Source organism: Symphalangus syndactylus, chromosome 3 (assembly GCF_028878055.3).
Source record: "Symphalangus syndactylus isolate Jambi chromosome 3, NHGRI_mSymSyn1-v2.1_pri, whole genome shotgun sequence".
Taxonomy (NCBI): Eukaryota; Metazoa; Chordata; class Mammalia; order Primates; family Hylobatidae; genus Symphalangus; species Symphalangus syndactylus.
In genome coordinates, this window is record NC_072425.2 from 35797198 (window position 1) to 35823421 (window position 26224).

The 26224-nt window shown below is 45.4% G+C and overlaps 1 protein-coding gene across 6 annotated transcripts in view; it reads left to right on the plus strand.

The window, feature by feature from the left end:
* Positions 1-22562, plus strand: part of EPB41L4B (erythrocyte membrane protein band 4.1 like 4B) — a 149237-nt gene extending 126675 nt beyond the window's left edge. For 2 of the 6 annotated variants that reach the window (XM_055271553.2, XM_055271555.2), the window contains 6 exons: positions 524-710; positions 2566-2643; positions 8918-9034; positions 11729-11797; positions 17866-18011; positions 19906-21879. In XM_055271553.2, coding sequence (XP_055127528.1) covers positions 524-710; positions 2566-2643; positions 8918-9034; positions 11729-11797; positions 17866-18011; positions 19906-19975 — 667 coding nt within the window. In that variant the 3' untranslated portion in view covers positions 19976-21879. Of the gene's footprint in view, positions 1-523; positions 711-2565; positions 2644-8917; positions 9035-11728; positions 11798-17865; positions 18012-19905 lie in introns of all 6 variants that reach the window. The other 4 variants (XM_055271557.2, XM_055271554.2, XM_055271559.2 and 1 more) reach the window with 4 other exon arrangements.
* The last annotated feature ends 3662 nt before the right edge of the window (positions 22563-26224 follow it).

Sequence of the window (26224 nt, forward strand, 5' to 3'; positions counted from 1 at the left end):
GGTGACTGAAATAAGCCAGACACAGAGGAACATAGAGTGTGTGATTCCACTTATGTGATGTTCCTAGAATAGGCAAATTCGTTGGGACAGAAAGTGGAATTGATGTTACCAGAGGCTGCAGGGATGGGCTTGGGGAGTTATCGTTCAATATCAATACAGACTTTCTGTTGTCACTGATGAAAAAGTTTTGGGGACAGATAATGGCGATGGTTGCACAATATTGTGAATGCATTTAATGCCACTGAATTGTATATTTATAAGCAGTTAAAATGATAAATATTATATTGTGTATATTTTACCACCAAAACAAAACAGAAAAACACCCTGGCAAATGACAGAAAATTCACCCCAATTTGTTTTGGCAAAAAAGTCAGAGTATTGGATCCTGCAAGCTGGACATCTGGTAGACATCTGTTTGGGAACCCCCAATCCCCATCCCTGGTCTTCCCACCCCTGCCCATCCTCCGTCCACTCCTCACAGCCTGTTTATTATTGTAATGAGCAGAGCTTCATGTGCTTTTAGTAACCGCAGTGATGAAGACGACCTCCCTCCAGACCTGGCCGAGGCAGTGGGAGTGACCACAGCTACAACCACAAACACCACAACTGCCGCCACACAAGTCTCCGTGCCGCTGCCGTCCCCCAAGGTCCAGAATGTCAGCTCACCTCACAAGTCAGAAGGCAAAGGCCCGCTGTCCCCCGGGGCCAAGGTACTGGGGGGTGGAAAGCCCTGGCGAGCAGCCACACTTGCTGGGAATTCAGTATCAATTTACTGAGTAGCATCTGGTGCATGTATTTAAATTTTGCATAATCAATTGTGTGTACTCATAAAACAACAGCAACAACCAGAACATGTTTTTATATAACTTGACCCCAAAATACAAGCCAACCATTTGCGAGAGAATGAGTGAAATATAAAATCAGGTTCATTGTACTTTAATTGCAATGTAAGAGATTTTTGAGGGCAATTTTCATTTAGAATCTCATCTTTATAATAAGCTATTAGTCCACTGTAAAGATAGAGAGAAATGATGCCCCCCCAGCATAGTGAACAGTTTGGAGGAGCAAAAACATAGAAGTGTCCCCATCCCTTTCCTTATGTCATATAGCCGGTGTTAGCAGTTTGAAAATAGGAAATATTATTCCATTTGCTGGTTTGAAATTTCAGGAAATTGCCTGAGTTGTGAATGGGCTATGACAAAGGCTTTACACAAGATATGTCTCTTGATTTTCTTTGAGAGACCTCTAGCTGCGATCACTCTTTGGCAATTGGTCCAAATACAGTTGAACCTATTGCTATCCAAGTGGATACAAGTCAGAGGTTGTAGTGGTTCATGCAACTACACAGAGAAAAGGTGCGTGCATGAGGCAGGTGCCCTGAAGGCAAGACCGGAGCCTCAGAGGCTGTTCCCAGCTCTTCCATTCATAAGCCACAGCACTCACTTCCAAAACCTTTATTTCTTCAAGCCTCAGTTTCTTCCTCTTAAAAATGGGAATAAGATCTGCTATCTTGCCCTGGCTGGCGTCAGGTTCAGTGGAGGTTAAAGTGCTCATGCAAACTGAATGCCTGAGGCTTTTGCAGCTTCAGGGATCACAATTCCTGGTGACAGCTAAAGAATAATGGTCCAGGGCCACCTCCTGCATTACCAAGGCCAGTCTTTCACCTGGTCCCTTCCCTGAGTGTCTCCGGAAATATCTCTGCTTAGTGTTCTGCACAGAAACCTGGCTGGAGTGCTCAGCCAGCGACTGGCCAGGACCGAGGTTCTCTGCTTCTCTATAGATCACCTCTTGGCATCTCAGCCTGGATTATCCTTCACTGCGTGGAGCCCCCTGTACAACTTTGTCTCAGGTGTGGACCCAGGCTCCTATCACATATCCCACACTGTGGTTAAAACCAGGCTGAAAGAAACATTTACAAAACAGAAAGGGGTTGGGGTGGCGTGGAGGGGATGCGAGTGGCATCCTACCAAAGGCCACGGGGCTCCCTCTCCTGGCCATCTCTCTCCTTGGGGCCTTGCTTGGACCACGTTGATGGGACTTCTTTTTTCTCCCTTAAAAGACCTCGAGGCCATCCATGCAGCTAAGACCCCAGAGCAGGAGGACAAAACGTTTTCCAAAAGCAAGCAACATAATCCACGTGCCATCACCTGCCATGAAGACCATTGCTCTTAGTGTGCAGATCAGTTTAGCTCCTGGAGGACCCTGGATTTGATCCTCTTAATCTGGGACAAAGTCTTTGCTCTCTCTTTATACATTCAGAGGACTCCTTCAAGTGTTTTTTTCCCCCAAAAGACCAGTCGAAGAGCACTAAAAGCACTTAAGAAAAGCTGCCTGCAGCTCTGAAAGGGACAGCTCCCCACACCATGCCTACTTCTACCTATGAAAAAATTGGGGTTCGGTCTCAACATTTTGTACACTACTTGGCTAGGGAAATACAAGGGGATTGTCATGCTAATGAGATCAGTGTAGAGGAGAGGCTGGGAACCTCTGTCTGTCTTTTCTGGTGAACTTTATCATCGATGCAGTGCTGTCTCTAACCAGGGGTGTTTTTGTCTGTCTCCCTAGAGCCCCTCTGACCGAGGAGGTGCCTTTACCCTGGAGCCGGGTGATCTTCTGATGGATTTCACAGAAGCCACTCCTCTGGTAAACTTCCTATTTTGCTAAAACCAGAAAAGCCACAGACCATAGAAACATCTTGGCAGTGGGACGGATGGACAGAGGTGGGCATTGCTGTCGAGGAGCCTTCCTCTTGTCCTGGAGGCTCAGGGATCAGCTTTCATCCAGGGGTCAGGCACTGTGGGTCCCTCCACCTCTAGAGCCCTTGAGGGAGGAAGGGGTGCTCCCTTTGCTCCAAGGGTAGTTGTGGGGGTCCTGCCCATGCCTGTCTGCTGCACTTCGAGTGTTATAGGGCTCCTCAGTGTTTTGGTCTCGGCTTCTTGGCTTCCTGGACTGCGCCCTGCATGCCCACCTGTGGGGAATCTCTTGCTGTTGCTTCCGACGATCCATCTGGTCTGAAGCACTGGCTCAAGGCCACACCCCAGCTTTCCAGGCCCCTCGCATCTCCCGCCATCTTCCATCCTCTGCATACAGGTCTCCCCTTAGGGATGGCAGCCCTTGTGGGACTCCTGCAGGTGAGAAACCCTTTTCAGGGGACAAGTAAAGGGCCTGGTGGGTCTGAGAATTAGGGTCAATTTCCAAAAAAAATACATGGTGGCTTTAACAAGAGTGATGAGATTCCCTTAGAGACCATTGTGTTGCAGGTCCAGCTTGTAGATTTAATTACTTATAGATTTAAATGGTCTTTTCTTTGTTTGAACCAAACAGGCTGAGATTAGAAAGGAAGCAGCATCTGGTAGGGAATCGGAGATGCCATGATCAAAGGGGCGATGCCTGCCAAATGACTGTCCAGCCTCTGCTTGCACCCCTTCAGTAACAGGAAGCTCATTATCTCTCCCCAAGACACGCTGCTCACATCTCAGGGTACCTCCAACTTAGCTATGAAATGGATATGGGCCTGTTTCACTGCCCAGGCGTGGGACAACTGAGGTCCTTGCACTGCACTGAGACACAGCCACCACTTCACAGCTGAAGTTTGCAGTGAATGTGTGTCCTCAGGGTAAAGCATCCTTTGAGGCATGAGTGCATGTACACAGGCCTCAGGGAGAATGTATGCTGGGCATCTAGCTTTTTGGCAAGAGCTTCCTCCATTTTGGGCTTTCGTTGGTACCATGGGCCTTGACCTTACTTTGTTCCAGAATCCTGTTTCCATGAGCGCCAAAGGGTCCTAGAGGGGAAGAGGGGACTCCAGCAGTCTGCTTCTCCCTTTGGTCCTCTTCTCTCCATCTCCTTCCCCCAGCATCAGAAATGCAAGCAGCAGCCCTCCCACCTGTTGGTAGGGTGATGGAAAGGTCTCTATCTCAGGGCACCGGGCCTGCCTCCGCAAGTCAGTGTCCTGGACGCTGTGGATGAGGGCTACAGAGGGGCTTCCTTATCCGTGGCAGGAAGGAGCCGCAAGTAGAGGGAGGCAAGGGTAACCCCCGTGCCTGACTTGTGACCAGGGCTTTCTCAACTAACTGGCCTCAGCCTATCAGCTGGAACAATGCCTTGGGACCATCTCATCCAGTCCTTCACATATAGATGGGAAAACCAAGGCCCAGACAGGGGCAGACACTTGTCCCAAGTCACATAGCACATGTGTATCAAAGCCAGTTCTAGAACCTAGACTCTGGGCTGCCATTCCAGTGGCAGATGGCCCAATCCAGGATGTGTCTGTCTCTTTCCCTGTTAGCCAGTCCCCTCCCTCAAAGCGGGTCAGATGCCCTGGTCTCAGCCTGGGCTGTGGGACAGCCGTGGGACCATCTCCAAGCTGTCAGCCCAGGTTTGGTCCTCAGAGTTGCTGAGTGGAGCATGAGGAGGGGAGGTGCTCAGGTACCTTGGTCTAAGAGACTCAGCCTGGATGACCTATGGTTATTTTGCCGCCAGCCCTGCGCCCTTTGCCTGTGGCTGCTCTCTCTGGGCCTTCCCATCAGCATTTCCCGCTGAAGAGGAAACAGCCCTTTACAGGCATGAATGTCAGAACTTCACCGGTGCTACTCATCACACAGGCAGTGAATTACCCCTCCTTGGCGAATACTTTTGCCATGCAGTCATTTCCCAAGCTTATAGCCTATCTCTAGCCCCCTGCCTCCTACTGGCTGAGACTCCTGAGGCCCCACCACTATCCTGGTCCCTAGGCCCAGTGCTGGACCGACAGGGAACTGGAGATCTTGCCTTCATTCAGCAATATTCCACCAAGACACTGTCAGAACTAGCGTATCCCTAGCCGAGCGTGGTAGTATGTGCCTGTAATCCCAGCTACACAGGAGGCTGAGGCAGGAGAATTGCTTGAACCTGGGAGGTGGAGGTTGTAGTGAGCCAAGGTCGTGCCACTGCACTCCAGCCTGGGCAACAAAGTGAGAGTCCATCTCAAAAAAAAAAAAAAAAATACTGGGCACGGTGGTATTATTCCTGTAATCCCAGCACTCTGGGAGGCCAAGGCAGGTGGATCACCTGAGGTCAGGAGTTCAAGACCAGCCTGGTCAACATGGTGAAACCCTATCTGTACTAATAATACAAAAATCTGTTGGGCATGGTGGCACACATCTGTAATCCCAGCTACTTGGGAGGCTGAGGCAAGAGAATCACTTGACCCCAGGAGGCAGAGGTTGCAGTGAGCCGAGATTGCGCCATTGCACTCCAGCCTGGGCAACAAGGGTGAAACTCCGTCTCCAAAAAAAATTTTTTTTTAAAAAAAGAACTAGCATAAGCCTTATCACTTTTATCACTCTTGATACTTGTGGCCGGTCTCTGTGTAGAGTGGTTTTCAAAGAAGCACAGTCCAAAGGGCCCAGAGTAATAAAAAGGTTCAATCTGGAACAGGCATCTCTCAAAAACTCATTAAAGAATATTAAATTAACACCTCCTGTAACACATCTTGATCTCTTTTTGCCTTTTCTTTTATTCTCTTACATTCCTGCTTGACTCCAGGGACTTTCATTCTCAAACTCTCCACAAAGAAACACTCTTTCCAACTTCGCTTTTGTAGCTTTCTTCCCCCTCCTTTTCCCAAACCTTTTCTGCTCTAATCCCCAACTCTTTTATTAGGTAGCTCAATTTAGCAATCTTAAGCCTTAGAACTTTTGCAGCTTCACGTCTTTCCATTTCCGATTCTGTATCAGAGTTCGTAATCAGATCTGAGTTTCTGCCTGGGTTGCAAGAGGTGGAATACGTGAGTGAGAAGGGAAGGAGGCAAGTGAGTCAAGACAGCACCTGCTCTCCAGTTGGTATTTTCTTTAGGGTGTGAATGTGAGCAGGTGCTTGGGGGCATTGGCATTGATTGAGTGAGGGGAGTTGGGGGAGGGTACATTGATGCGTTAGTGATGTTGACCCTAGAATGCGGAGTCCTGCACACTACTCCAAGTCTACCATGCTAGCTTCCCTCCCCAGGTAACACAGACCATGAACACCTATGCTTTCTGTGTTCTTGACTCTTTCTCGTTGGGGCTCTTCCCTCTCTGATCCCCATGCTTCATGAACCACTCACCCATCTGCAAAGCAGAGCCAATTAGCACCCAGATCCCTTCTGGGCCATGACATGTTAGTCAAAAGTTCATGTGTCAGGAAGGACAGGGCCCTGGCCAGAGGAAGGCTGTGTAGGGCATTGGAACAGGCCCTGCGTTGGGTGTTAGAAGGGAGTCTCCATCTGGTGCAATAACTTACTTTTATTTTGAACTTAATTATACCAGCAGGGCTGAAGCTGAATCTCAAATCAAATTAGGGTGCCCTTCTGTGATTTTAGCTGTGTTCCCTAGGGCACAGGGAGGTGGAGAGAAATCTATTTAGCCCATGACGTCATCTGTTCACTGATACATCTAGGCCTCTCTTTGGCTCTTCGTGGCTGTTTTGGGTGGGTGGAGATCACTGTCCTGCCAGGATGTGTGACTCTCTACCTGTTGGACAACATTCTGTTTGGAGGCCATCCTGTCCTGGGGCCTGCCATCTCCTCAGCTCTACCTGAGGGGGTTGGCAGGGCTGGTTCTTGCTGCTCTTCAATCCCTGCTTCCCAGCCTCAGTGTATGGAGAAAGTTGCACAGGGCCCCTTTGCTCAGTACTCACTAAAGTCTACTCCACCTCCCTTTCCCTCTGACTTTTCTCTCCAATGGTCAAACTAGCCATCTCTTTTCCTATCTGGATGATGAAGAAGGCTTACACATTTTCATCATCACTTATCTATGCCGAGAATCTTTCTGTTTCCCTAAGAGTCAGATTTTGAACTCAAAAGCCAAGCATGTACAGAAGAATGTAGCTGCTTGCCTGCAGAAAAGGCCCAAGGAAGAAAGGATACACTAGGAGAAAAAAATTAAGTGGTATTTCAAAATAGCATTTGATTCCTTGTGTTATCTTATTTCCTTCTCACTTACCAACAGTCCAGAGCGTGGGAGCCCCAGGATGTTCTTTTGTTTCAATCCAATAGATGCATATTTAGAAAGGTCAGAAAGGCTTGTGCGATGGATCAACACTTCTTTACCATGAAAGTCAAATGCTGGGCAATCCCTTAAGGCGCTCATTATGCTCTTCAGTTGGGACCCTGGTGGACAGGGCACATTTTGGCTTCTAGGCAGTGTGGCCATGTTTCTTGGTCATTTGTGCCAGCTTTTATTTTCTTCAAAAAATACCCATTGCGTGCCTGCTGTCATCAGAGAAGACCCAGTGGCCTGGGGCCCCTGATGTAGTTGTTTCTGGTTGGAGTATGGATGCCCTGGGGCAGTAGTGGGAACTGTTCCTGAGGGTAGTGGGGAGACAACAGATGTTGAGACAGTCAACAAAATGAACCACGGATTTAGGCTTTGCAAATGCAATTTCTACGTCTCCCAAATTTGAATAGTAAAACAGGCCATGGCGAAGACCATTGTGAGAAAATAGTTGTAAAAAGCCCTTTGGAAATTGTCCAGGACTGCACAATTGTAAAGAGGACAGAGATAGATCACTTTGGAGATGGAAAAGAGGCTGGCAATTTTCTTGATCATTTTTCTATGAAACTTACCCAGGGGCTGTGTTTTATTCTTCACAGCAGGATGATATCAACTATTTAAGGAAACTCTCTTGAGCTGAAAGACATGTATATTTGTTCTCTGGAGCAAATGGTCCCTCCCTGAGACCCAAAATAACCCTGTCCGTGGTTCCCTCTCCTAACATCAAGCATCCTCTGTCCTCCAACCTCATCTTCACCAGTACAAGCTGTTGGACCTCTGCTGGGCGCATGGTGCTATTCAAGGATAAGGTGGAGAACCCTGTGTATCCCAAAGGATGTGGCACTTTTTTCACAGTGTTTGGTATTTTCCAGCTAAGTAGCTCGTTTGACACTAGGGTGTCCCAGTGTCAAATGAGATGCCACGGCTGGGCCCATGCATCTCGTCATGGGTCAGGGTCAGTTCGTTTTCTGAACACAGATAACAAAGAGCTAAGACATATGAAATCCTAAAGTATATGTTACAGCTGGGCACAATGAATCATGCCTGTAATCCCAGTACTTTGGGAGGCCGAGGAGGTGGGGAATCTCTTGAGGCCGGGAGTTCAAGACCTGCCTGGGCAACATGGGGAGACCTTGCCTCTATAAAAAAGAAAAATTAAAATATTAGCCAGGCATGATGGCACGTGTCTGTAGTCCCAGCTACTCTGGAGGCTGAGGCAGGAGGATCTCTTGGGCCCAGGATTTTAAGGCTGCCATGAGCTATGATCACGTAACTGCACTCCAGCCTGGGTGACAGAGCGAGTCTCAAAAAAAAAAAAGAGAAATTAAATGATATGTTTCTCCCCATGATATATTTCTTTCCTGGTGCCCTCTGTTCATATCCACTCACTTACATGTGTGCCCTTGTTCAGCAGAGTGCAGGAGGGCACTGAGCATGGAAGGCAAATGCTTCAAGCGTGTGGCCGCTCCTCATTTCCTCCATGGCTCACATCACTAAGTCATCCTGGCTATCTTTCTGGCTTGGCCTGGGCAATGCTTCAGAACCGTCAACCGCGTGCTGAGAAGCCACTACCTGTCCTGTGCAGTTGGCACAGGAGATAGCCTCTACCTACCAGGCCTGGGAATGGGGTCTTGGTGTGTCTCATCTGCTCAGATGACGGAGACAACAGATGAAAGACAGAAAGGAGAAAAGAAGACTGAGAGAGAGGGTGGAGGGTGGGACCAGAAGCCAGTTGGCCAGAGCCTGGAAGTAGGCTGTGGGTGAGGCTGGCTTGAGAACAGTCTGGAGTTGCCAGATCTGTCTTGCACTGTGCTATCTTTCTCTCCTTTCCCTTCCCCTATCTCCTCTTCCTCCTCCCCCCTCTCTTGCCACCTCCTCCTCCCCTTCTCTCCTCTCCTCGTGAGCAGGCAGAGCCCGCCAGCAACCCCCACTGTGCCCACTCTCGCTGTTCTCCTCCACTCTCTCTCCCCATGAAGGAAGAGACCACTGGAGTTTGCATGTACCCTCCAATCAAAACGAGGCTGGTAGGTACCCTGGCAGGGAGAGGGGCCTGGCCAGGAGAGGTGAGGTGGGCAGGAGCCACCAGGCGAGGTGGAAGCCTGGGTGGGCGTGCAGAAGCCCCAGATCTCGGGCAGAGCCCATCGACAGGTGCCCTCACTCCAGATGGATGGAGGATTTGGAGTCCAGCTGGCTCTGGTCAGATTGGAACACGCAGCTATGAAGCCCCCTTCTCCTCTAGGTCTCAAGAATCAAGAAGTTTGTTTTCTTAGAATTTTGATGAGCATAGGTGCTTTCCCCAGAGAGAAATATATGCTTTGGTACTCACCAGATGGACTCTTAAGTTGCATTTCTATTGAAAATAAAACTTCTTTAAACTTGTCTTCTTCTGCTATTTATCAAGCTAATGATATAATAGGAGTGCTACCTGACAATGTGAACAAAATTACCTGTCATCCCAATTTAGCATGATTTTTTGTCATTTTTACATATTTCCTTCTATTTATTCATATCATTCATAATTTTACATAGTTAAATCATAGTAACCATATTCTGTCCTGTTTTTCTCATTTAACTTAATGCTGCTATGTTGTTTCTATCTCGTTCTTGTTACTACATTATATGACTGTTTGTATTTCATCACGTGAATGATCTACCATTTACCTAACACATTCTTTACTGCAGGACGTGCGCTTTGTTCCCAGTTTGTCATTATTCGGGAGAACACATATAGCTTTTTGCATCAGGAATTTTATTTTCTTAGGCTAGACCCTACTGGATTAAATATGGTGACTTTGGCTTTTGCTCCCTTTCTAAAGTGGTTGTGCTAATGGATAATGCCATCAGAAGAGAGTGACTTTGCTTTTCTCCACAGCCTCAGCAACACAGGGTGTAATTGTTGAAATATATTTTTCTAATTGACAGCAGGTATAAAATAATTCTTTGAGGTTGCTAACTTTCACCTTTCTTTAATAGTAATAACAAACCACTTTCTGGCAGGGCACAGTGGCTCACGCCTGTAATCCCAGCACTTTGGGAGGCTGAGGCAGGCAGATCACCTGAGGTCAGGAGTTTGAGTCCAGCCTGGCCAACATGTAAAACCCCATCTCTATTAAAAATACAAAAGTTAGCTGGGCATCGTGGCACGTGCCTGTAATCCCAGCTACTCAGAAGGCTGAGGCAAGAGAATCACTTGAACCTGGGGGGCGGAGGTTGCAGTGAGCTGAGATTGCGCCGCTGCACTCCAGCCTGGGCGACAGAGTGAGATTCTGTCTCAAAAAATAAATAAATAAATAAAGCACTTTCCCTCTCTACTTCAGGATGATCTGAGAGTCTTATCTGTCTGTTACTTTCCGCTATGATATTGGTCTCAGAGCACCATGCCGACCCAATAGGCAACAAGAGGAGAATGTACCCCAAGACTTCACCCCAAGAGTCCTTCTCTCACCTGAGTCAAAAAGACAATTTCAGGCCTATTCTGGCAATTTTTAGATGTGTAAAGAGACCAAAGAAATTTGGGGGAAGGGGAGCAGGCTTGGGCTGGACATTTCAGTACACATGGCAAGGATACTGTCATCCCCACATGGGAGAGACCTGCTTTACCCATTCGGGAAAGCTTGGCTGATTTGGGTCTGAGCTAATGTGTTCTTACTCATCCCTGCCTCACCCTCCCATTGGAGCCACTGAAGAGCATCGAGTAGCTATCCCAGTGTCCACAGGCAAGACGTCGAGACACACAAAGCCAGCTGCCCCTGGGCAGTGGTGGCCTTGGTGTCTTGCCTGCAGCCCTCTGCTGGCAGGTGGTATGGTATGCATTCACCAGCAGGTGTGCAGACAGTTTCTGTCCCCCAGGAATTGTACACAAAGCTGGTGTCAGAGTCATCTGGTTCCTGCGCCTGATGACATACCCTAGGCCAGCTTGAAAAAATAAGCCCTCCCATTTCCCAAGGCCTCCAGGAGGCCAAAGACAAAATAACCAAAGACGAAGACATGGAAGTCAAGAGTCTTTTTCGCCACCACTACCTGATCAGCTGTTCATCTGGCCTCTTTCAGACTAGCTCGGTACTACAGGTACTCCCAGCACTGGGCATCTTTGTGCATCAAGCCGTCTGTTCCCAAAGGCCGTGGCGCCAGGATTCTCCCATGCTTCCACGGGTTTCCCTGAGGTTTCCCTCTACTGGCCAAAGCATACAGGGAGTCCAGTAACTGAAGTGATTAGACAGGGAATACTTTCTGGCTTAATTAGCCCAGCCTTCTTATACCCTGCCCGCTGTGAGGTACCGTGTCCCAGGATTTGACCTCTCAGCAGCCTCTAGGCCATTCCCACAGCTAGGGAGAAGTCATCAGAAGCCACCTCAGGCAGCTCTGACTCCCTCATTATCCACCTTGATTGTCGCTTTTTATGAGTCAGGCCTGGAAGGCCAAGCAGATCCCGCTGAAGGCAGCTCCAGGGCGAGGCAAGTGTGGGGGCGCTCTAGGAACATGAGACTCCAGGCTGTCATCCCTACTGAGCCCCGCCTTGCAGTCCAACTCCAGGCACAGATACAACCACCAGCTCACACTCCTGAGGGACCCTTTGTATGTGCCCTTACACAAGTGATGAAGGCTCTGCGGGGGCACCCCTTAATCCTTCAGTTCCATTTTAAAGGTGCTCTGCCAAAGATTGCAAAACTTTGTTTTCTAATCTGAAGGTAACCCCCTTGTCTTTCTCTCTTTTGAAGATAAAAACATTCCCGGTTGACACAATGAACCCGTTTCCTGATGCATTCACCACAGGGCCACAGTTTACTGTAAGTAGATCCAGAGAACAGATGTGCATTTTAAACCCTGTTCCCATGTGGTGTGCTTTTCTGCGGGTTGCCAGGCAGCAAGGTCAGCCACTTCTTTTGATCACCATTGAACTCTGTGAGATTGGGAAGAAGCTTGGATTTTCAGTCTGCCTCTATTTTATTGATGTGACATTGACATAAAATTAACCATTTTAAAGTGACAATTCAGTGACAGTACATTCACAGTATTGTGCAGTGACCACTTCTATCAGTTCCAATACATTTTTATTGCATCCTCCAAAAACCTCACACCCATTAAGCAGTTCCTCCTCATTTTCCCTTTGTTCCTACCTGCTGGCAACCACCAGTCTGCATTCTGTGTCTATAGATTTACCTAGTCTGGGTATTTCATATAAATGGAATCGTATCGTATGTGACCTTTTGTGACTGTCCTCTTTCACTTAGCATAATGTATTTGAGGTTCATCCACGCATGTATCAATACTTCATTTCTTTGTTTGTTTGTTTGTTTTTGAGACGGATTGAGATCTGTTCTGTTGCCAAGGCTGGATTGCAGTGGCACGATCTCGGCTCACTGCAACCTCCGCCTCCTGGGTTCAAGAGTTTCTCCTGCGTCGGCCTCCTGAGTAGCTGGGATTACAGCTGCTTGCCACCACGGCTGGCTAATTTTTGTATTTTTAGTAGAGGTGGGGTTTCATCACGTTCGCCAGGCTGGTCTCAAACCCCTGACCTCAGGTAATCTACCTGCCTCGGCCTCCCAAAGTGTTGGGATTTCAGGCGTGAGCCATGTGCCCAGCCTCATTTCTTTTTATGATGGAATATTATTCCATTGTGTCTATATACTGCAATTTGTTTATCCACTCATTTATTGGGGGTTTTGGGGTCGTTTTCACCTTTTGGCTATTGTGAATAGTGCTGCTATGCATATATGTGTACATGTATCTGTTTGAACACCTGTTTTCAATTCTTTTGGGTTGGATCTTGATAATGGTGTGGTCTTAGGTAGGTCACTTTACTACCCTGACCACCAGCAGCTTTTTCTTTTTTGCTTTTAGAGATGAGGTCTCACTATGTTGCCTAGGCTGGTCTCGAACTCCTGGGCTCAAGTGATCCTCCTACCTTGGCCTCCCAATGTGTGGGATTACAGGCATGAGCCACTGTGCCTGCCCCCTCTTCTTACTTAAGGTGAAAGTAGTGGTAAGAATATCCTTGTCATATCCTGTTGGGCAAGGATCAAAAGGGACCAAGAATTTGAAAGTGTTTTACTAACCACAAAACATCCCACACCTGTCAGTTATGATGGTTGTTTCTCAAGGCTGGAGAGGCAGGGTGGTGTGATGCATGAGAACAAGTCGTCCTGACAACAGACTTCTTGTCACCACCTCTCTGGGTGTCACTGGGCAGCTTATTTATTTTGCTAAGGCTAGGCACAGTGGCTCATGCCTGTAATCCCAGCACTTTAGGAGGCCGAGGTGAGAGGATCGCTTGAGACCAGGAGTTCAAGATCAGCCTGGGCAACATAGAGAGACCCTGTCTCTACAAAATAATAATAATAATAAATTAGCCGCCTGTAGTCCCAGCTACCCAGGAGGCTGAGGCGGGAGGATCTCTGGAGCCCAGAAGGCTGACGCTGCAGTGATCTGTGACTGCACCACTGGAGTCCAGCCTGGGCAGCAGAGTGAGACCCTGTCTTGATTTTTAAAAAAATTCTGCCAAATGTTGAAGTGCTGTAGTTTCCTCATCTGCAAAATGAGAGAGTTTGATAATTTTCATGCTTCTTTTCAGGGCTCAATTTGTTCTTTAAATGAAAGCTTCTGCAGAAGCTCACTGTATAATGAACAATTAGATGGAGCAGAAGTGAGGAATCTGGGGTCCATTCCTCCTTCCTCTCACTCTATCCTCCTCCCAGGAACCAGAGCTTGCAATTTCTATGATCCCTGAAGCTCCTTCCGAAGGGTTTTTGTGCCATCTGGAGGATCTGTGAGGTGGGCTGTGGGTGGCTAAGGGTAGCTCTAAGTGCAGTCTTATGAGATGGACGATGGCCACTACCCAACACGGCTTCAGCCACATAGGGAGGGAGAGAGCAGTGGCTGATTCAAGTTTCAGAGGATGAGCAGAGGTGGGAAGGTGTCCAGCAGGGCAGGCGGAGGGAAAAACAGGTTCCTTGAACAGTCCATTTCTAGGGTCATGAGCTGCTTCCAGCATCTGCCTTTTAAGAATGAGAGGGCAGAGACACGGGGCTCTGCCAGGATGTTAGATGCTCTTTCCCTGACACTCATCCTGGCTCCCTGCAGTCTTGCTGGACACAGCTCCCCAGCTGGAAGCTCCGGCTCCACCTCCCTTGGTTGGCTGTAGTGGGGCACTCTGGCCTTCTGCCCAGCCTTGGCAGTGCTGTGAGACATTCAGGGAAGCCCTTCCCGAAAGCTGGGGGCCAAGATGGAGCAGGAAGCCAATGGCAGAAACCACGCTGGGACTTTTAAGAACTGAGCAAGAGTGGCTCGAAGACAGCTGGAGCAGGCAGAGGGAACAGCATGAGCCAGACCCCCGGGGCAGGCGGGGTCATCACACATTCAAGGGACTGAAAAACAGGCCAGTGGGACTGGGATGTGGAAAGCAAGCGGGGCTGGGTGAGAGAGGAGGAAGGGGATGTAGGTGGTGATAAAACTGGAGGAGTACAACCCTGTTGGCCTTGTAGGCCACAGTAGGGATTCTGATCTCCATCCTAAGAGCAATGGGAAATCTCTGAGCGACTTTGAGCAGGGCAGTGACAGGGCAGATGCACTTGGAAGGGATCCCTGTGATCACAGTGGGAGGACAGTGGCATCCAGGCAGAGTGGATTCAGGACAGTAGCCTGGAAATGCAGGACAGTGGCTTAAGGGAGAGAGAGCAGAGAGCTTGACCCACAGTGGTTTTGCTGGTAGAGGTGGAGAGAAGCGCACAGATAGGGAAGATATTTAGGAGGCTGGTAAGATTCAGGATTAGATGAGGCAGAGAGAGGGTCAGAAATTGTTCCCAGATTTCTGATTTGCAGAGTGTGGATGGACAGTGGGTCCATTCACTGAGATAAGGAAACTTGGAAAAAGACTTGTTTGGAAGAGATGAGTTTGCCTTTGGCCATGATGGATTAGCAATGCCTTTGAAACATCCGGGTGGACACAATGAATGGGCAGTTGGAAATCCAAGTCTGTAACTCAAGAGAGTGGACTAGACTGGGAACAATGGCTAGGGAGGCAGTGACAGGTGGATGGTAACAGAAGCCAAGCTCATGGGCTTCAGCGTCTCAATTTTCTCACCCCTGTGTGTAGTGTTCTCATCTCCTTCCTGCCAAGATCATGACACTTGAACTTTCTGCAGGTCTGGCCTCTCCACAGGCCTCCAGACCTATCCTGGCCACAGTGACAGGGGTTGTTTAGCAGTGCTGGGAAGCTCTGCACAAAGTTAGTCTGGCAGTTGATCTAGCATTGGTGGAGCTGGGTTTCAATAGATGGGCTCTTGCTTGATCCTGAAACCAGTTTCTACTTTGTATTCAGGCCTATTAACTGGGTCTCTGCTGATACTCAGCCGAGTATGTTGGTCCATCTAGGGTGGGGACCCCTGCCTGGCTCTGGCCAGATTTCTGCCCCACATGCTTCTTTCTAACCTGGCTCTGTCCTGCTGTTACCTACTTTGTTCCAGTGGAAGCTTGTTCATTCATTCACTCATTCATTTTCTCATTCAACAAATATAAAAAAGACAGATACTTAGGGTTGAGATTTAATAATATAAGTAATTTTTACTGCTGTTTCAAGGTCATTCTTTAGTGAAGCTGGCTTTTTTTTTTTTTTTTTTTTTTACTTGAAGTATATGGCAATGAAGAACACAATGACTGCTAATACAGTTTGGTGCCACTACCTCAATTCATGCCAAGGCCCTGCCCCATTTACTCACTATTGCCTTTGCACCATCAGTGCAAACTTGCCTCTTTTTTCAGAAAGAATAAAAAATGGCATCAAAGGCCAGGTGCAGTGGCTCATGCCTGTAATCCCAGCACTTTGGGAGGCCAAGGCAGGTGGATTACCTGAGATCAGGAGTTCGAGACCAGCCTGGCCAACATGGTGAAACCCCATCTCTACTAAAAAAAAAAAAAAAAAAAAAAAAAAAAAAAAAAAAACAGTTATGGTGTCAGCTAGCCCTGGTTCTGAATACTGTTCTTAACATTTACACTTAGTAATACAAAAATTAACCAGGCACGGTGGTGGGCACCTGTAACTCCAGCTATTCAGGAGGCTGAGGCAGGAGAATCGCTTGAACCCGGGAGGCAGAGGTTGCAGTGAGCCGAAATTGTGGCCTCCAGCCTGGGCAACAGAGCAAAACTCCAACTCAAAAAAAAAAAAAAAAAAAAAAAGATACTGCTCATTTGATGATCAGAGTGTCTTCTTTAGAAAGTCATGTAATAAATTTCTACAAGTTCAGGGCCAAGAACTAGCATGAGAAATCTAGTTATAAAATATATAGCTGGTATTATCAAAAATATAAAACAAACAAAAACTATGCATTGAAAAAATACTATGATGGCCAAGCATGGTGGCTCACACCTATAATCCCAGCACTTTGGGAGGCCAAAGTGGGAGGATCACTTGAGACCAGGAATTTGAGACCAGCCTGGGCAACATAGTGAGACTCTGTTTCCACGAAAGATTAAAAAAATTATCCAGGCATGGCATGCACCTGTAGTGACAGCTACTTGAGAAGCTTAGGCAGAAGGATCACCTGAGCCCAGGAGGTTGAGGCTGCAGCGAGCTCTCATTGTGCCACTGCACTCCAGCCTGGGCAACAGAGTGAGACTCTGTCGAAAAAAAGAAAGAGAGAGAGAGAGGAAGAGAGAGAGAACCTATGAGGAAATATACTGATGACAACAGTAAGGAATTATGGAATTTCTTCATTGATCTACTTTTTTTTTTTTTTTGAGACAGAGTCTCACTCTGTTGCCCAGGCTGGAGTGCAGTGGTGCAACCTCAGCTCACTGCAAATTCTGCCCCCAGGTTCGAGCGATTCTCCTGCCTCAGCCTCCTGAGTAGCTGGGATTACAGGCGTGCACCACCACACCCAGCTGATTTTTTGTATTTTTAGTAGAGATGGGGTTTTGCCATGTTGGCCAGGCTGGTCTTGAACTCTTGACCTCAGGTGATCCACCCACCTTGACCTCCCAAAGTGTTGGGATTACAGGTGTGAGCCACCACACCTGGCCTTATCTACTTTTATATGTTTTCTAAGCTTTCTATATAGAAGTAATGAGCATAGTTTGCTATTTAATGAAAATGACAAGAATATATTATCCTCTCCAAATGAGACAGTATACTCTAGACCAGTAGTTCTGAAGCTTTATAGTAATTCCTCCAGAAGAATCATCTGGAGGTCTTGTTGAAATACGTATTGTTGGACTTCATCCCCAGGCATTCTTGGGTCCTAGTGGTCATGGGTGAGGCCTGAGAATTTGCCTTTTTACCAAGTTTTAAGATAATGCTGATGCTGCTAGTCTAGGGCCCATACTTTGGGAACCACTGCTACAGTAATGAAAAACCCCAGTTATGGCATCAGCTAGCCCTGGTTCTGAATACTGTTCTTAACACTTACTGTGTGACCTTGGGCAGATTACTTAACCTCTCTGAGCCTCACTTTTCCCCATAAAATCAGTTTTAAAATATACATTTTTTTTCACCTTTTAACATTTCCTGATATCAGAATGTTTACTACTGGGCATGACAAAGTTTGATAGTCGTCATGACAAAGTTTAAATGGCTACATGTTTTTTTCTGTGTGGCAAATGCAAAAATGGTGCATCTTACAACTGATGGTGCCTAAGATGTGAGGAGATACGATCGCTACCTTAAAGGGTTGTCAAGAGTTAGTATGTGTCAAGTACTTAGCATGGTGTCTGGCACAAAGTAAAATCACTTAAAATGACAGTCGATTTTAGGTGGTAGTGAAAAAGAACAGGAACTGTAGAGTAAGGCTTAGGGAGCAACTGACAGTGTGAAAATGGAACCCAAATTGAGATTGATCTCCTCTTTCCTGTGTTTCTTCTCCAGGCAGACTTCAGAGACAGTAAATTACAGTGCTGTCCTGGCCCAACTTCCCCGCTGATCCCAGCAGCGACCCTGAGGCCTTTGACAGAGACCGTCTCCACAGTGCAGACCATTTACACCACCCGGAAACCTGTTTCTCTGGCAGCCAGGTAAGTCAGGTCAGCAGGTACCAACAGATAATTCTGGTGACGGGGAAACTAGGGAGACTCTAGGTTCATTGTGTTTGTGACACCTACAGCCTTTTCCTACATTCTTTCATTTATTCTGTAAGTATTTATTGAAATGTCTATAAAGGGGCCAGGTGCGGTGGCTCACACCTGTAATCCCAGCACAAGGGAGGATCCCTTGAGGTCAGGAGTTCAAGACCAGCTTGGCTAACGTGGTGAAACCCCATCTCTACTAAAATTAGCCAGGCATGGTGGTACACACCTGTAATTCCAGCTACTCGGGAGGCTGAGGCAGAGAATTGCTTGAACCCAGTAGGCAGAGGTTTCAGTGAGCCGAGATTGCACCACTGCACTCCAGCCTGGGCAACAGAGCGAGACTTTGTCTCAAAAAAAAAAAAAAAAGAAAGGAAATGTTTACAAGGGTAGGCTGTTAGAGGAGATAGACAACAAATGAGTGTGTGTGTGTGTGTGTGTGTGTGAGAGATATTAACAAGGGATAGGGAGGAACATGAAACTGTGAACAGCAATATGGTATTATGGGATGGCCTCAGTGAGGTGGCATTTAAGCAGAGCCCTGAAAGGGGTTATAGAGAAAGCTGCAGATACCTGGGAGGAGTACTGCGCAGAGGAACCAGCCAGTGCCAAGGCTCCTGAGGAAGCTTGTGCCTGACATGGTTAAGGAAGTTTAAGGGGCCGGCATGGCCAGAGCAGAGTGAATGGTAATAGAGGAGGCCTATGAAGTTGTGGGTTAAGGCCAGACTGCGTAGGGTCTTGTTAGCTCCAGTAGAAACTTTGTTTTCTACCCTGAATGAAATTATTAAACTTGGTTAGTGCCTTTAAAGAGGTGTATTTTGCCAGGTGTGGTGGCTCATGCCTGTCATCCCAGCTACTCAGGAGGTAGAGATGGGAGGATCAGTTGAGGCCAGGGGTTCAAGAGTTCAAGTCCAGCTTGGGCAACATAGCAAGGCCCCATCTCTAACTAAAAACAATGAAAAGATGTGTATTTACTCTGTGTGTGTGTGTGTGTGTGTGTGTTTAAACAGTGGAGGCACGTTACATAGATATGCAACTGGACCTGAGGTCCAAAAAGTCAGAGGCAACTTCTCAAAACAGCCAATTTTACTTCATTCAATTTTATTCATTAAAATATAATTAATTATTTGTTACAACATTCCCTCAGATATTCATCAAATGAAAGCCTGGGAGAAAATGCATATGAAACCAATTTAAAGCATAATTTAAATAAATCTAACCCCTGGACATTTCATTCGAAAGACTTTACTGAGGGCCAGGCGTGGTGGCTCACGCCTGTAATCCTAGCACTTTGGGAGGCCAAGGCAGGTGGATTGCCTGAGCTCAGGAGTTCGAGACCAGCCTGGGCAACATGGTGAAACCCCGTCTCTACTAAAATACAAAAAATTAGCTTGGCCTGGTGGCACGTGCCTGTAATCCCAGCTATGCTGGCTGAGACAGAAGAATCGCTTGAACCTGGGAGGTGGAGGTTGCAGTGAGCCAAGATCGTGCCACTGTACTCCAGCCAGGGTGACAGAATGAGATTCCATCTCAAAAAAAAAAAAAAAAAAAAAAGACTTTATCGAGTGGCTGCCATGCACCAGACACTGTGAGAGGCTCTGGAGGTTTAGAGATGAATGACATATAGTCAGTCAGGAACTCTCAGCATGGTGGGACTGAGAAACCAATAAGTAGCCAATTTCAGATCACTATAATGCTAGCAAATGTAGGAAGTCCTCAAGGAGCCTAAAAAAGAAAGTCCAACACTGAGATCAGGAAATAATCTGGGAGATGATACTTAAGCTGTCTGCTTCTGCAATTTTTGAGGGATCGTCTCACTATTTTGTCACATACTTTTTTTTAGTGCAGAGACACTCCGGCAGGAACTGGAGAGAGAGAAAATGATGAAAAGACTGTTGATGACCGAACTGTGAAATTCTCCCCTTGTCACCTGGAAGATGGCATGGTGCCTTCTGTCCGTCTTCTTTCTTCGGGCTTTGTGTGCTCACTCTAGCACAACATACAAATGTGTGCTCTGTTCGCCCAGGTCTCCATGGTTAGTTGAAGCCAATTTCTGGCTTGACTTTTATGGGAAAAGTTATTTTATGTCTCCTAAGCATTAGAGTTTTTCTATTACTCTATGTAGTTGAGACAGGATTTGGTAAGTCTAGGAAAAGAAAGATGGGAAAACGGGATTCCTTTTCAGAAGTACCTGTGTGTATCTGTTAATAACCACAGGGGTTAATATGATGTGGGATCTTTTACTATCAATTTCAACCATTTGATTTTGTATGATTGAAACTTGCACCGAGCTTTGACTGTTTGTTAAAGAGTCATTTTTAATGAAAGAATAATTCTTTATTGCTGGTTTTTCATTTACACTGATAAATACACAGATCTTATAAAGTCTTTAACAATCATTTGTACTCAGATGTGAGTAGATGAACTAAAAAAAGAAAGTTACATATCACTATGACTGAAGGTACTTCAGCTTAATCTGAAATATAATTTAACTCGTGAACTCTTTGGATATGATATTATTTGGAATAAATAGAATTTATCATTGAACCCAAAGTAGGAAATGATAGCTTACATTGTCTAAAAGTCCTTACAAGGTTAAGATGATTCAATATCAAGAAGATTCAGAAAATTATTTCTAAAGTTGATTGATTCACGTCCTATTGATAGAATCTTGACCAGAAGAAATTTTGCTCTTTTTATATAGTTTCAAGAAATGTGTTTTTAAATTTTTATTAATGCACTTGAACAACTTTGCAGGAATAAAGGAACCCCCTAACCACAAAATATCCCTCTAAATTAGTTCCCAGCTTTCTCAATGAATACACATATATTTTTACATAGCTATGATCATTGTGTACATTCTCTTTTGTTTTACTTCTCCACCTAACACTTGTCTCCTCTTGTCAACACAGATTCTACTCTCACCAGTTTAAATGTCTTTACATCCATGTAACATGGTTAACCTCACTTCACCCTGTTATTAGATATTTGAGTTATATCTAATTTTTCACTCTTATAAATAGTGCTGCTATGAATGTCTGTAAAAAAAAAAAAAAAACAAAACTGCTCCTTCTTTTGGATTATTCCCTTAGGAATATCTCCAAAGAGGGATTACAAGGTCAAAGAGCATGAAGTATTTTATAGCTCTTGTTTTATATTGCCAGATTGCTTTCTAGAAAGATCCAATCTTTGGGTTGGAAGGACCTTAAAGGTCATCTAGTTTAGCCTCCCCACCCCCTCTGAATGCTTGAATCCCCTCGACAATTTATGATGCCACCAGCAGTGTATAAGCATTTCTGTTTACCAATAGCTCTGGCAGTATTGGGTTTTGCCATTTTTATTTATTTTCGCTAGTTTAATAGGTATGTATAGTTGTTCTTGAAGAGTTGTTTTATTTCATTAATTGCTAGCAAGGCTGAGCACTTTTCCATGTGATGATTTACTAGTTGTATTTTCTTGTGTGTAAAATGTTCATTCATTTCTTATGACCACTTGTTAAGAGGAACTGATCTCATATATTTGTATCAGAACTGTATTTTTATGTTGTATTGTATAGTTTGCTCTCCTGTCCCTCTCCTTAAAACTGAATGGTGCCAATAATTTGATACTAATGACTATAAAAAAAGGTAATGCCTCATTTACTAGTATTGTTGTAAAATGAGGAATGTATGCGAATATTCAGATAACCGAGGATTAACCCTTTAAGTGCTGAATCTTTAAAATTTTAATATTTTTTTTGGAGGGAAATCTTTCTAAAATGTATCACGCACTTCCCTGCCTTAGTAAACAGAGTATACTGGCGAGTATTTAACCTTTTCTTGATGAGTCATGGTCATGATTATAAACATCAGCCCCTTTTGTACCTTGGTATGGTGCAGTGATATCATTAAGAGCTATCAATATGTGTAGGGCTTGGCTTGGCCTTTTATAGGATATTATGCTCTTCTCACTGATGGTTTTTTACTGCTCTCTGCTCTATCAGTGGAGCTATCCGGGGCAATTGTAGCGTTTGGGGCCTTTTACCCCCCATATCCCCCGGCTATACTTTTAAAACAGCTTTAGCTGTTCTTTATCTTGTGCACATGATACAAAACATGTTCCCGTACAATATGGGGCTGTCACTTCTTGCCAACCCAGCACCCTCTTCCTCTTCTAACCTGCTTTCTGAGGCTTCTGCTCTTCACCTCCTGCTTGCTGATGGAAACCTCCAGGGCAAAGCTGAAGGTTTCTTGGGGAAGCCAGGAAAGTCAGTATTTCCTATGTGTCAGATTTGCTTGGCTTCCAAGGAGGGATGCATGGGCTTTTTGGCCAGTGTTTCCAGGAGGCTCTGGGCTTCCTGCTTCTTCCCCGCTTCCCCCTGAGTTCACAGACGTTGAAGTTTCTGAAGGTTGACGTCACTGGAAATCTGACCACAAACAAGTTGGCTGTTACTGTATTTGAAACCCAGTACCTTTGGCAGCTCACCTCTAACCAGTAAAATAAGAGGATTCCATGGTTTCAGCAGTTGTCCTGGTTATTTGCCTATTTAAGTGAATGATGGGTGCTTGGCATTGTGACTGAGAAGATGAAATTGTGCTGGATGGATTCATAGGGATGAAAATGAATTGGCGCAATTGTTTCACATTTTTTATATATTTTAAACCCAAACAACAGCACCATATGGGCAGACAACACACACCTTATGTCCAGGGGGAAACGATCAGCTTACTGACATAGTCATTCCAGAGCCAGGGCTCCACACTGTAGGATGCAGATTCCCGGTGGGCATGGAAGGTTATTGCAAGCGGTCTGGGAAACCTGCAACCCACAGCTTTATGGATTGTAGACTGCATAGGAAATTCTATGTTTGAAGAGTTTGAGATCCTAGGGCATTCAGAAGATCCCACTTGCATGCACCCAGAATTTTATATTCCCCAGGAATATAGCAGAGGAATATTCTGATATCATATTTATCTTTCACCATCTCAAAAATTACAGTTTTAAAAACTCAAATAAAATTCATCACTATAACCATTTTAAAGCATACAATTCAGTGGTTTCTAATGCATTCACAATGTTGCGCAGACAATACTGCTATCTAATTCCAGAACATTTCCATCATGCCAAAAGGAAACCCGATATCTGTTAGCAGTCACTACTGATTCTGACCCCTGGCATCACCTGGCAACCACTAATCTACTTTCTGTCTATGGATTTGCTTATTTTGGAAATTTCATATAAACAAAATCATACAATATATAGTCTTTTGTGGTTGGCTTCTTTCACTTAACATAGTGTTTTCAAGGTTCATCCATGTTGTAGCATGTATCAGAACTGCACTCCTTTTTATGGCTGAATAATATTATATGGATATACCATATTTGGCTTATCCAGTCATCAGTTGCATCAGTTGATAGATATTTGAGTTGCTTCTGCTTTTTGGCTATTATGAATAATACTGTTAGGCTGGCCGTGGTGGTTCACACTTATAATCCCAGCACTTTGGGAGGCCAAGGTGGGCAGATCCCCTGAGGTCAGTAGTTCGAGGCCAGCCTGACCAACATGGAGAAACCCCATCTCTACTAAAAATACAAAATTACCTAGGCGTGGTGGCACATGCCTGTAATCCCAGCTACTAGGGAGGCTGAGGCAGAAGAATCGCTTGAACCCGGGAGGCAGAGGCTGCGGTGAGCCGAGATTGCGCCGTTGCACTCCAGCCTGGGTAACAAGAGTGAAACTCCATGTCAGAAAAATAATAATAATAATAATATTGTTATGAACATTGGTGTGCAAGTTTTTTGCGTGAACATCTGTTTTAAATTATCTTGGAATTGCTAGGTCATATGGAAACTCCACGTTTAACTTTCTAAGGAACTGCCACAATCACAGATTTTATTTCTTACAAAATCCAAAGTGAAAAATTATACATACTAGACAGTCAGAAGCCTGGGCAAATTGGTTACTCATCAGATACCAAGATGCGGCACTGATTTGTGGGAGTTTTTAATCACAAAAAAGTTTGTGTCAGAGAAATGGCTTTGAGGTGGAGAGAAAATAAAGGTACTGTCTTTCTTTTTAAAATGAAAATGAATTTAAATCTGGTTCACCTCTAAGTTTTTGTTTGAATGGCCAGCTCTTGTACAGCCAGTGGTCTCAGAATGTTCAGGCAAAGTTCCTCCCCAGAAAATTTGCACAGTAGAGAAAACTACGATATTTCTCAGCTGTTCTGTAGAGTCACATTGGTGGGGAACAGCGGGTCTCTGCAAACCTAGGATGTAACTAAGAGGGGAGCATGTGCTTAGGGTTGGAATAGGTCTGCCTCTAGTCTTTCCAGGGTTTAAATCTTGCCAGAAAACACGAAGAGAAAGAAAATCCCCAAAGGCAATTTGAGTGGATGGGAGAGAATCTCATGAAATGGAAGCAGCTGAATAGGTTGCTAGGTCCTAAAAAGACGTAAGACTTTGAGTGACCCATAAAAGCTATAGGTTTTCCCAAACACTGCATGTTCTCATTCATAAGTGGGAGTTGAACAGTGAGAACACACGGACACAGAGAGGGGAACATCACACACCGGGGCATGTTGTGGGGGGTGAGGCAAGGGGAGGGGCAGCATTAGGACAAATATCTAACGCATGCAGGGCTTAAAACCTAGATGACGGGTTGATAGGTACAGCAAACCACCATGGCACATGTATACCTATGTAACAAACCTGTACGTTTTGCACATGCATCCCAGAACTTACACTAAATTTAAAAAAAGTTGAACATGGAAAAAATAATTCATAAAAAAAAGCTATGGGTTTTCTCCCTAGAAAAACCCATACATCACAACATTATTCCAGCACTTTCATAAGGTCCTCATATCACCCCTGAAGCCTATCTGTGGCCCCCTGTGAGTCTACATGAGTAGAGAGAGAATTGAAATCCACAGATTACCTGCAAACTTCATTTTAGGCTGTAGTTGCAAACCGTCCCCAAAATACCCCCATAAAAGCAATAGAGAAAGCCCACGTGGTGGTTTTTTTTTTTCTTTTTTTTTTTTTTTTTTGAGACGCAGTCTCGCTCTGTTGCCCAGGCTGGAGTGCAGTGGCACGATCTTGGCTCACTGCAAGCTCCGCCTCCCGGGTTCACGCCATTCTCCTGCCTTAGCCTCCTGAGCAGCTGGGACTTCAGGCGCCTGCCACCACGCCCAGCTAATTTTTTGTATTTTTAGTAGAGACAGGATCTCACCGTGTTAGCCAGGATGGTCTTGATCTTCTGACCTTGTGATCCGCCTGCCTCGGCCTCCCAAAGTGCTAGAGTTACAGGCGTGAGCCACCGCGCCCAGCTGCCCACATGTTTTTATATCAGATTAATTTACTAGGAGAAGAATGGCCTGGTTTTCATTTGCCTTCTATTTGGGCACCATTATTGTTAATTTCAGTAACTGAAATGAAGGGAATAAAAAGGAAAGTAAGAGGTAAAAGCTTGTATTCCCAAACCAGAGAATCTACACTGAAATCAAAAGTCTAACGCTTTCTTTTTTTGGCTAAACCTTGGTCCATTTTAAATTGACCATACCTTCCCTGGTGAACAGAAAGAGAAGAAAAGAAAATAAAGAAATTTCCATTTTTAAGAAAGGTTTAAGGTTTTTTTTTTTTTTTGAAAGACTACACTTTAACAGATTTTCAGTCTGTTGGATTAGCTTTTTTAGAATGTTATGTATTGCCAAGCTATGCTTTTTGGGAAGAAGTCTCTTGATTTTTTAAAGTAATCATAATTCATCTTACCTTTTTCAAATAATCTGATCTATTTTTCGTGACAACTGCTATGTTGGGGAACCTAGTGAAGCCCAAGGTTTTCATGAATTACACCTCAGTTCAGCCATCAGGATTAACATGTTTAAACTCCAGTTAGCCCACTGTTAGCTGATACCTAATAGAAAATACTTGACTTCTAAGTCCCCCATCATGTCTCCCCTATTTCAACAGCACTACCCTTATCTCTCAGCCAACCGGGCCATAAAGGGTTAAGATCACTAGTTTCCTTTTGAATATTAACATTTCATAATATTGTGTACATGTGTGCATGCCACTTATAGCACTGAACCCTATTGATCCTTACCTCTATGATCTTCCCTAATCTTCATTGCATCATGTTGATGACTAATCATGAGACATCAGGCAGTCTGACTTCTAGGTCTG